Here is a 13,082-nt window from a genome sequence, read left to right as displayed (position 1 = left end):
CTTTTTACTTTTCCGAAACACTTGCAAACAAAACTTACCTGTTAATTAATTTCTGGTCCACACGTGGTTTAGGTTTAACAAGTGCACCAGGCTTCTCTGCAGGTGCCTCAGAAGTGAACTCAAATGCAGAAGGAAAAGGGTATTCATCAAGCCTTATGACTGATGGAGGAGTCTGAAATGGAACAAATGTTATTCAGTAGAACAATAGTAGTAGTAGTACTGACACATACAACAGCTGCACTGGACGGAAGAAAATCTTGAGACCATGAGTAATTTTTTTTTACAATTATAATACATATTGAAGTGAATAAAAATGTGAGAAAAGGGCTTCTCTGAAATTTTGTACTTGAGTTTTACTCTCACCCACTGTAAAATATAAATGTGCAGGTATTAACAAAACCAACAACAATAATAATGATAATAATAACAGTAGCACCTAAAAGGGAAGTGGAGGTTGGAAACCAACGGAACAAATGGAAAGCCAGGATTCTTACTGGGAAAGTTCCTCCTCCTTCTGAAAGAACTTTGTCATCAGACACTACCTGGATTGTATTTTGTACAATAAGACTGAGGAACTTATGGCAGTATTTGAAATATAATGCAAACTGATAGACATAAAACTGTGAGAAAAACATTACAAAAAAAGGACATGCACAGGAAGTGTCAGTCAGGAGGTGAATCAGACACAGACACACAGACACACACACACACACACACACACACACACACAATGACCCTACCTGGCACTTTAATGAATCAAACACATCACCATCTTATAAACATAGGGTGAACCAGAAGGGAAGTTACATGCTTACAGGAATGATAGTAGTAGTGATTCTCAACAAAAAAAACTTCATATGGACATATGCCCTATTCTGAATGATTTCTGGCATAGAACACATTTAATATTCTCCAGGAGTAAAAGTTTGTGCGAAGAGTGTGAGAATATTGAAAATCTTGTGTGACGCGCATATGCTGTAGCTTGGGTAGTTTCTGTATGCCAATATGACGTAGTTTTCTGACTTGATAGACCGCAAATTGCTCATCTCAACTTCCTCTATACTGTGGTAAATTGTAAACAATGGCAATGTTTGAATAATACAGAGAATAAACAATACTGTAAATTAAATGTGTTTTATCTTCGAAACCATTCAGAATATGGCATGTGCCCAATGAAGTTTCTTGTTCGGGATCATTAATACTATCACCCCTCAAAACATATACATATAGTCCTGACTCACCCTGTATACTCCGTATCCTATTTTTTTCTCATCTAAGCAACACTGTGATATTTGGATGAATAAGTGCTGACTGATGAGACAATGGACAACAACAGATGGGATGTAGTTATGTTCTTCAGTATCAATATGGAGAAGATTAGTGCTTAATATTCCGTCGTCGAGGTGATTAGAGACGGAGCACAAGCTCGGATTTGGGAAGGAAATCTGCCACACCCTTTCAAAGGAACCATCCTGTCATTTGCCTGAAGTGATTTGTGGAAATTGCACAAAACTTGAATCAGTACAGTCGGGCACAGGTTTGAAATGTCGTCGTCCTGAATGCAAGTCCAGTGTGCTAACCATTCAGTACCAATAAGACTTTTACAATTATTCACACTGCATTTCTTCTAAATCAACATATAAAGAAAACAGAGAAAATGCAATGAATTATCTACCCCAAGTTTGCATCTGCAGGGGCGATGAAATATGCTATGGCAGTAAAATATTCAAGGAACTTCCCGAAAATGTACAGGCCTATTGTCTGTGAGGGTCTTTAACAACAGAATGCTATTTTTCTGCAGGCATGTAAAATGAGTGGAAAATTTTTAAATAAAGAAAGGAAACCCATGAGGCTATATGAATCTACTCTTCACTGCTTATATCGACAAATGAGAAGTTATAAACTTGTAAAATCTGGATAAGGCTGGAATTATAATAAAATGCAATTATTATTATTAGTCACTGAATGAATGGGCATTTTTCCCCACTCGGGGCTGTTATTTATTTAAACTTCTCCTTCATTTCACAACCATTTTCAGCTTTTTAAAGCCTTTATCTAGCAATTATCAGAATGGGAAAGCACTCTATATTATCACTATGGAACGGGAACACAATGGTGTTAAAGTGAATTACTGGAAGGACAGTTACCTAGACAAGTTTGTGTGTGCGCGAGTGTATACCTGTCCTTTTTTCCGCCTAAGGTAAGTCTTTCCGCTCCCGGGATTGGAATGACTCCTTACCCTCTCGCTTAAAACCCACATCCTTTTGTCTTTCCCTCTCTCCTGATGAAGCAACTGTTGGTTGCTTGAATTTTGTGTGTATGTTTGTGTTTGTTTGTGTGTCTATCAACATGCCAGCGCTTTCGTTTGGTAAGTTACATCATCTTTGTTTTTATATATCTAAAAACAAAGATGATGTGACTTACCAAACAAAAGAGCTGGCATGTCGATAGACACACAAAATTCAAGCTTTCGTAACCAACGGTTGCTTCATCAGGAAAGAGGGAAGGAGAGGGAAAGACGAAAATATGTGGGTTTTAAGGGAGAGGGTAAGAAGGGAGTCATTCCAAACCCGGGAGCGGAAAGACTTACCTTAGGGGGAAAAAATGACAGGTATACACTCGCACACTCGCTCGCGCGCACACACACACACACACACACACACACACACACACACACACATCCAGCCGCACATACACAGACCAAGCAGACATTTGTAAAGGCAAAGAGTTTGGGCAGAGATGTCAGTCGAGGCGGAAGTACAGAGTCAAAGATGTTGTTGAATGACAGGTGAGGTATGAGTGGCGGCAACATGAAATCAGCGGAGGTCGAGGCCTGGTGGGTAACGAGAAGAGAGGATATACTGAAGGGCAAGTTCCCATCTCCGGAGTTCTGACAGGTTGGTGTTAGTGGGAAGTGTCCAGATAACCCGGACGGTGTAACACTGTGCCAAGATGTGCTGGCCGTGCACCAAGGCATGTTTAGCCACAGGGTGATCCTCATTACCAACAAACACTGTCTGTCTGTGTCCATTCATGCGAATGGACAGTTTGTTGCTGGTCATTCCCACATAGAAAGCTTCACAGTTTAGGCAGGTCAGTTGGTAAATCACGTGGGTGCTTTCACAGATGGCTCTGCCTTTGATCGTGTACACCTTCCGGGTTACAGGACTGGAGTAGGTGGTGGTGGGAGGGTGCATGGGACAGGTTTTACACCGGGGGCGGTTACAAGGGTAGGAACCAGAGGGTAGGGAAGGTGGTTTGGGGATTTCATAGGGATGAACTAAGAGGTTACGAAGGTTAGGTGGGCGGCAGAAAGACACTCTTGGTTGAGTGGGGAGGATTCCTTAAAGGATGGATCTCATTTCAGGGCAGGATTTGAGGAAGTCTTATCCCTGCTGGAGAGCCACATTCAGAGTCTGATCCAGTCCCGGAAAATATCCTGTCACAAGTGGGGCACTTTTGGGGTTCTTCTGTGGGAGGTTCTGGGTTTGAGGGGATGAGGAAGTGGCTCTGGTAATTTGCTTCTGTACCAGGTCGGGAGGGTAGTTGCGGGATGCGAAAGCTGTTTTTAGGTTGTTGGTGTAATGGTTCAGTGATTCCGGACTGGAGCAGATTTGTTTGCCACGGTACAGAAGCAAATTACCAGAGCCACTAACCTTTTATACTAAAGCATTTACAAAAATTCTATACTTTACCAAATTATTTCACAACCGATTGAAACATTATCTACACCTTTCAAAGTAAAAGGTTTTGGTGGTAAAAATTAGTTACCTTATAGACATCATTTTATGTAAATCATAATAAATGCCACAGGCATCAAACATTTTTTTCCGACTGTACTTTTCCTAATATTTCATGGAAATTTTTTGTTCACTAAATTGGAAACTATTATTGAGTTCTAAACATACAGCTGTAAGGGCAAAAACTGTAGAGGAAGACAGAGACTGGAATACATCCAACAAATGATTGAGGACATAGGTTGCAAGTGCTACTCTGAGATGGAAAGGCTGGCACAGGAGAAGAATCCGTGGTGGGGCATCAAACCAGTCAGAACACTGATGACTACGAAACAGTACACTTTTTTTGTAAAGAACTGAATATTTTGCAAAAGTTAAATATATGCTGTTCTTTACATGTGGTATATTTTAGAATCCTAAAGTTTCTATTTTTCAACTTTATAAAATAACATTTACCATTATTTTATTCCTTTGAATTTAGTAAGAGTGGAAAAAAGAGAACTTAACACAAAATTGTTAACAATACAAAAACTGAATGTCATTACAGTAAGTAATTTGAACAATACAGAACCTGTAAGAATTTCATGTTTTAATACAGTATATGGAACTGAAAATGCATCAAATTATCAGTGAATACCATCAACATGTGCATCAGTCCTTGTTTCAAGTGTGCCTACAGCAAGTCGTTTGTGCATGTTGTCGGTCTCTAAAAAGTACTAGTTAGTGTTAAAAATCTGAATGGTGTATTGCTACTGTTATAAGTTAAAACATGAAATAAAACATGCCATTATATTGTGAAAACATGTCTTCACTTTGTTAGTAAGAAACAAAGCCCTGGATCATCTCCTAGCAAAATAATGAGCACTGTATTAACATTACTGATCATGTAACTTTTTTGTAAATCATTGCTCTTTCCTTGGACTTTAAAAATGTACTACATTAGCAATTTGTGAAGAAAAGAGGGGTGCATAATTTGGGTACAAAACCACAAGAGTTGTTTTTCACATAATTTTGGAAAGATGACCATTTCATCATACACACAGAATTTATTCAATAAATGAGTTTTTTGCACAGCAGGTTGAACAAGCACATCTTTGTTTTTACAAACATTCGGTTGTGCATGTAACAATGGGGCTCTAGGTTTCATAATCAAGCAATCTCTTATTTCTTTTTATGTAAGGAATAAATTACATTTTCAAGGACTTTCCCACTCTGTGCATTAAATTTGTGCACAGGATCGTGTTGTTGTTCTTTCCAAAAAATTCTTAAATTTTATTCTGATAGTCATCGGTCAGCATAACAAACATGTTGGCTGCCAGCTTTTAAACCTATGCTTTCAATTTCTTGTTAATACTTCACAGTGTAGATTGGTCATTTCCTAGTATGTGATTTTCTTCACTGTCACACTACATTTGCTCTGAAATGATTGAAAAGTAATTTTGTTTTGATCTACGATGGGGAGTTGTGCCTTGTGTAGGCTATTTTTGTGTTAACCGAAAGATTATTAATCACACTACTATGTAGCTCTATTCAGAAGATCCTATGTAGCTTTATTCAGAAGATCCTGCTCTGCTTTAGTGAAATGTTTATCTGTCAGCTTTCCTACATGTCCGAAAATTTTGAAATGTCTGATTTGTGCTGGCCATCTTTACAAATTCGTTTCATTCTATTGTGAACTATGAGATTACTTTCTTTATACATTTCTCTCTATCTTCCTAACTCATAATATGTGCATAATGATTACTTTGATTATTAAGTCACATTGTACTGGACAGAGAGTTTTGGTTAGCATTAAGCACTTCACATACAGTTGGTGGTTGAGTCACATCTTATGTTTAAACTTATCTCTAATTTCATACTTGGTCCATATAATTTCACTGAATCTTTTCATGTGTTACCAGTTTATTAGTCAACAAAAATTCTTTTTCCTAGCATATAATTTGATTCCTTTTGTAATACAAGGCCTTTTTTTTATATCATATCAATGTTGTACTTTATTCTTTTCTCAGGAAAGCAGCTTTCAAACACTGACAAAAAACTGTAAATAAATACATTAAATTTGGAGCTGGGATTTCAACATTATACAGGGAGGGCCACTGATAGTGACCAGGCCAAATATCTCACGAAATAAGCATCAAATGAAAAAACTACAAAGAACCTAACTCGTCTAGCTTGAAGGGGGAAACCAGATGGTGCTATGGTTGGCCCACTAGATGGCGCTGCCATAGGTAAAATGGATATGAACTGTGCTTTTTTAAATAGGAACCCCCATTTTTATCACATATTCATGTAGTACGTAAAGAAAGAAATATGAATGTTTTAGCTGGACCACTTTTTTCCCTTTTTGATAGATGGTGCTGTAATAGTCGCAAACGGATAAGTACGTGGTATCACGTAACATACCGCCAGTGCGGACGGTATTTGCTTCGTGATACATTACCCATTTTAAAATGGACCGTTTAAAATTGTGGAAAAGGTCGATATCCTGTTGATGTATGGCTATTGTGATCAAATTGCCCAACGGGCGTGTGCTATGTATGCTGCTTGGTATCCTGAATGACATCATCCAAGTGTCTGGACTGTTCGCCGGATAGATATGTTATTTAAGGAAACAGGAAGCGTTCAGCCACGTGTGAAACGTCAACCATGACCTGCAACAAATGATGATGCCCAAGTAGGTGTTTTAGCTGCTGTCACAGCTAATCCGCACATCAGTAGCAGACAAATTGCGCGAGAATCGGGAATCTCAAAAACGTCTGTGTCGAGAATGCTACATCAACATTGATTGCGCCTGTACCATATTTCTATGCATCAGGAATTGCATGGCGACGACTTTGAACATCGTGTACAGTTCTGCCACTGGGCACAAGAGAAATTACGGGGCGACGACAGATTTTTTGCAAGCGTTCTATTTAGCAACAAAGTGTCACTCACCAACAGCAGTAACGTAAACCGGCATAATACGCACTATTGGGCAACAGAAAATCCACGATGGCTGCAACAAGTGGAACATCATCGACCTTGGCAGGTTAATGTATGGTGCGGCATTATGGGAGGAAGGATAATTGGTGCCCATTTTATCGATGGCAATCTAAATGGTACAATGTATGCTGATTTCCTGCGTAATGTTCTACCAATGTTACTACAAGAGTCCCGGTCGGGGCACACATTTTCAACATGTCCCCAATGAAGTACATCAACGCCAGTTTCCACCTAGGGTGTCCATTTAATTATCATTTCATTACTACAAGAGGTTTCACTGGATGACAGAATGGCGATGTACTTCCAACATGAAGGGTGTCCGGCACATAGCTCGCGCGTGGTTGAAGCGGTATTGAATAGCATATTTCATGACAGGTGGATTGGTCGTCAAACCATGGCCCACATGTTCAGCAGATCAGACGCCCCTGGATTTCTTTCTGTGGGGAAAGTTGAAGGATATTTGCTATTGTGACCCACCGACAATGCCTAACATGCGTCAGCGCATTGTCAATGCATGTGCGAACATTACAGAAGGCGAACTACCCGCTGTTAAGAGCAATGTTGTTACACGTATTACCAAATGCATTGAGGTTGACGGACATCGTTTTGAGCATTTATTGCATTAATGTGGTATTTACAAGTAATCACGCTGTAACAGCATGCGTTCTTAGAAATGATAAGTTCACAAAGGTACGTATCACATTGGAACAACCGAAATAAAATGTTCAAACATACCTGCATTCTGTATTTTAATTTAAAAAACCTACCTGTTACCAACTGTTCATCTAAAATTGTGAGCCATATGTTTGTGGCTATTACAGAGCCCTCCATCATAAAGCGAAAAAAAGTGATCCAACTACAACATTCATATTTCTTTATGTACTACATGAATATGTAATAAAAAATGGGGGTTCCTATTTTAAAAAACGCAGTTGATATCCGTTTGACCTATGACAGCGTCATCTAGCGGGCCAACCATAGCTCTTATCTGGTTTCCCCCTTCAAGCTAGACAAGTTTTGTTCTTTGTATTTTTTTCTTTTGACGCTTATTTCGTGAGATATTTGCCCTGGTCATGATCAATGGACCACCCTGTATACCGACATCCAGTCAGCTTCCTGTAAAACTGCCTAACATTTCTTTTGCCTGTTAATTACTCTGTTATCCATGACATGACTACATAGTAATCGGTAATTTATCAAGTACGGCTAGTTGTGCAACATCGTTATGGAGGCCATTCACAACTGGGCAAACTTTTATATTACTCACACAGTGTTCACCTACAAGCGAGTTGTCAGTTACTGTACTGTTTTCCTCTGCAATTCTGGCTAGAAAAGGAACAACACAATTCTGGTTGTAAGTGTTTAATAACACTTCCGTATCTTTTTCCTATCTGCATCTTCCAGAAAATTAACATTAAACTCTCCATGGACTATTATTTCCTTTCTGTTGTTGGCTAGGTGACAGTAACAATTCAAATTTATAAAAATTACAGACAATTTTTTGGTGAAGATCTACACACTGTAATAATTTAAAATTACTTTTCCAGTAGTAACAATTCACAAGCGTAGGCTTCCAATTGTTGTTTTGATGGTCACTATAGCTACACACAAAAATACTGACTTGATCTACTTACTGAAACCGTCAATTTTTCTGCTGCACCTCACTGCTCACACTAGTTTCAGCCCTTTGATAACACTGTCAAGTGTCTTCTCACAGTCTACTACAATGAGTAAATCACACAATGATTGAGGTACAAGATCCATGTTCTCAGTGTTTTGCATGTAATGGCACTGTTTAGCAAAGCTCACATTAGATGCCAAACTGCTCAAATAACAAGTAACAAGTAACTGATGTGAAGCAATGGATTTATACCCCCTTCAAAAGGAAAACTATTTCCCATATGCTGAACGTATTAAAGAGGTTGATGAAGAGCACAATTCACCTTTTATGACTGTGTTATAAATCATCTAGTGCACCCAGAGAGCAGAGAAGATATGGACAAACCACACGTTATTGATTTAGAATTTGACCAAAACTGACCATCAATGTCTTCAACAGCTCAGTGTGTTCCATGGTCAACAGTCCCCAATAAAAAACAGGTCCCTGGAGAATTTAAACTACCACTGCTTCTAAAATCAGTATGTTTAGCATTAGGGTCTCAAAATCGAGACAAAAGGCGTGCAGTTCTACAACGGAAATGGGAAAGTTGAAAGCAACTAGGGTATCGTACTTGTGAGCACAAGAGAGAATACAGCTGGGTAGAGGTAGCAACTACACTAGGGCCTTCAGAGATCAAAAAAAGAAAAAAGGAGATGAAAAAGTCAGTTATGAATTAAATGTGGAAGAAGCCAGCAATGAAGCTGGTGAAAGCATGTCCTGCAGTATTTCATATCTGGAGCAGTACATGATGTGCGGTGTCTTATGTGAAGGCTAGTTTTCATGTGACGCTGAAGGGGAATTGTGTGTTCTGTGCATAATGTGTTCATTGTGAGCCCATGCCGACTGTGCAGGGGCCGAGAAAATTATATTTCAGACTACAGTCATCAGTTTAAGCAAATTATTAAAAAACAGATTGTAAAGGTAATTAAATTCTGTAAACTAATAACTACTGACATATTTTGAATGTAATTACGTGTATTTAATGTATTATACACCTACTTTAAAATTTCAATAATTTTTCTCTCATTTAATGTGTGTTTACATATATTTTTAAGCATTATTTGGTGTTTTGTAGAAGAGAGAAGGTTTAGGCAACCATTCTCAAAGCTGCCAAAGTGTAATGTTAAAAAAGAATTATCTTTAAAAATCATCTTTTTTTAAGTAAAATATATAAAATAACATTCAGGGCTTTTGTAGCATAGCTGGTTTCATGCTAAACGCACTGGTACTTCCAAACAAAATCAATAAAATGGTGGGCTGCAACAGAAACCACTGGGGCTCAGAGCATGAAGTCAGATGCAAGTTAAAGTAGCATCATCCTTACTACTAGAACATCAAGACTTCATACTACATTCCATATACTGGTAAATTAATGAAAAAATTCTGTCACATATTATGTGAACATTAAATTTATAATACAATCCACACTGAATACTGCATACACCAGCTAATTTTTAATGCATAAAGAGAAATTGCTATCCCATCTTTCTGCACAAATATTGTTTCCTAGTAAAAAGCATGATGAAACAGATGCAGGTGAAAGTATCTCCATAACCAAATTTCGTAATAACGACCAGGAAACTGCATAATTTACAAAATATGAAAAAAAACTGACATACATGGTAATGACTTAATGGGTGGATATTTAAACACACGAGTGTTCTGCTAGTACCGTTATGAAACAGCAGAATACATAAATTATTTCTGGTCTATCAGACCATCTATGTCAGATTATAAAAGTTAAAGCTTGTGTAGAGAAAGAATCCGAACCGCATGTATATAAAAGAGTCTACTCTCCATCAGCTTTGCAAGAATTTTCCTTACAGTTAACACGTGGAAGTTGGGAAGGAGTTTATACAGAAACTGAAGTGAATAGGAAATTCTCCAACTTCATGTGTTAGTTTTAACTAAAATTTGAAGAAACATTCCCCAAACCATTAATTCCTATTGGAACACCCGCCAAAAATAAAAGGATAACTAAATGAATCAGAAAATCTGCCAATGATAGGTTGATCAATTTAGCCAATAATCAAAGTAAAGCTACGTGGGCTATAGCGAAACAAAAAATTGGAACCGTGAAGCAGATGTGTACAACACACAAATCAAAGACACAGAAAATTTAGCGAGTAACCCAAAAGAATTAAATTATGTGAATACCTACTTTAGCAGCATTGCAACAAAGTTGTTGTTGTTGTGGTCTTCAGTCCTGAGACTGGTTTGATGCAGCTCTCCATGCTACTCTATCCTGTGCAAGCTTTTTCATCTCCCAGTACCTACTGCAACCTACATCCTTCTGAATCTGCTTAGTGTATTCATCTCTTGGTCTCCCTCTACGATTTTTACCCTCCACGCTGCCCTCCAATACTAAATTGGTGATCCCTTGATGCCTCAGAACATGTCCTACCAACCGATCCCTTCGTCTGGTCAAGTTGTGCCACAAACTTCTCTTCTCCCCAATCCTATTCAATACTTCCTCATTAGTTACGTGATCTACCCATCCAATCTTCAGCATTCTTCTGTAGCACCAAATTTCAAATGCTTCTATTCTCTTCTTGTCCAAACTATTTATCGTCCATGTTTCACTTCCATACATGGCTACACTCCATACAAATACTTTCAGAAACCACTTCCTGACACTTAAATCTATACTCAATGTTAACAAATTTCTCTTCTTCAGAAACGCTTTCCTTGCCATTGCCAGTCTACATTTTATATCCTCCCTACTTCGACCATCATCAGTTATTTTGCTCCCCAAATAGCAAAACTCCTTTACTACCTTAAGTGTCTCATTTCCTAATCTAATTCCCTCAGCATCACCCGACTTAATTAGACTACATTCCATTATCCTTGTTTTGCTTTTGTTGATGTTCATCTTATATCCTCTTTTCAAGACACTGTCCATTCCATTCAACTGCTCTTCCAAGTCCTTTGCTGTCTCTGACAGAATTACAATGTCATCGGCGAACCTCAATGTTTTTATTTCTTCTCCATGAATTTTAATACCTACTCCGAATTTTTCTTTTGTTTCCTTTACTGCTTGCTCAATATACAGATTGAACAACATCGGGGAGAGGCTACAACCCTGTCTTACTCCCTTCCCAACCACTGCTTCCCTTTCATGTCCCTCAACTCTTATAACTGCCATCTGGTTTCTGTACAAATTGTAAATAGCCTTTCGCTCCCTGTATTTTACCCCTGCCACCTTTAAAGTTACAGAAAATTTTTCCAAAAAGTGTTAATCAACCAGCACAGAAACGTATAGCTAACTCAATGGTATTGCTTCCAACTACTGAATACAAAGCCCAATGCATGAGCCGGGAGGGGGGTGGGGGGGGGGGGGGGGGGGGGGAGGGGAGATAGGTTTACCCAAGCTCCACTAACAGAAATTATAAATCAAACCTTCGAAACTGGTTGCTTCCCTGACTGTCTGAAACATACAAAAATTTTACCAGTTCACAAGAAGGGTGATATAGGAAACATTGTGAACTACAGGCCAATAGCCCTATTGTCATCCTTTTCCAAAGTGATATAGACAATAATGAAGAACAGGGTTATTAGCTATCTAAGCGAATTCAAACTCCTCTGCAATGACCAGTATGGTTTCAGGCCTGGCAGAGGCACAGAATCTGCAATAGCACGAATCACAAAAACAGTTTTAGAAGCACTACATGAGAACAGCTATGTAACTGATCTCTTCCTAGACCTGTCTAAGGCATCTGATACAGTTAACCACCAGAAACTGTTGCCTAAGCTAGAGGCACTAGGAGTAAGGGGAGTGGTTAACAAATGGTTTCATTCATATCTAGAAAACAGTACAGTCAGTAGAGATCACACACGTCTCGAGTGAATCAAAGTACATTGAAAAAAATATATCAGATCCACAATATATCAATATTGGGGTCCTCGAGGAAGTGTATGGGACCCAGTATTGTTTCTGGTATATATATAAATGATTTCCACGACATATCAGCCATGGAGAGAAGATATTGTTTGCTGATGACAGCAACATATTAATCAGCAGTAAGACACCAGCACAAATGCTGGAAAGTTCTATTGAAGTGCTGAGGGATGTCTACAAATGGTCACAGGAAAACAACGTAACCAACAACCTAAAGAAAACACATACACTATGATTTAGAGTGAATAGGAAACAGAGTCCCTTAAATTTAAAACTAGATAACATCTCCATAGATGAAGTGCCTACAACAAAATTCTTAGGGTTGCACATTGAGAGCCAAATGAAATGGAATAAACATGCTATGAAAGTCTCAAAAAAGATATCCCTGACATGTTATGCACTTAAAGAGTCCTTGCATCCGCATGCAGTGGTGAATGTCTGAGAAATGTATAATTTAGTTATGTTCATTCAGTGTTCAGTTATGGTATAATTTTCTGGGGAAACAGTGCTCAGAATTTACAAAAAGTATTTAAAATGCAAAAGAGAGCAGTAAGAATTACAACGAAAAGCAGTAAGTCGGCCCACTGCAGAGAACTTTGCAAAATGTTATAAATTCTAACTGTTCCTTATGAATTTATATTCCAAACCATAGTGTATATCAAGAAAAATACAGAAAGGTATGGTACAAATAGCAGTTTTCATAACTATAGTACAAGAACAAGTCACTGTCTTCACATAGACATGAAAAATAAACATAAGACTTAAACTTGTTTGAAGATGTAAATCTGTATAATAAACTGCAGCA

General features: G+C 38.3%; 1 protein-coding gene across 2 annotated transcripts in view; it reads right to left on the bottom strand.

Moving 5' to 3' along the window:
* Positions 1–13,082, bottom strand: part of LOC126458462 (transport and Golgi organization protein 11) — a 46,733-nt gene that overhangs the window by 14,296 nt on the left and 19,355 nt on the right. For both annotated transcript variants that reach the window (XM_050095534.1, XM_050095533.1), the window contains exon 4: positions 39–172. In XM_050095534.1, coding sequence (XP_049951491.1) covers positions 39–172 — 134 coding nt within the window. The remainder of the gene's footprint in view (positions 1–38; positions 173–13,082) is intronic.

Source organism: Schistocerca serialis, chromosome 2, assembly GCF_023864345.2.
Source record: "Schistocerca serialis cubense isolate TAMUIC-IGC-003099 chromosome 2, iqSchSeri2.2, whole genome shotgun sequence".
NCBI classification, from domain to species: domain Eukaryota; kingdom Metazoa; phylum Arthropoda; class Insecta; order Orthoptera; family Acrididae; genus Schistocerca; species Schistocerca serialis.
Note: the sequence above shows the minus strand (reverse complement) of the source record. Positions and strands in the feature narration are given on the sequence as shown.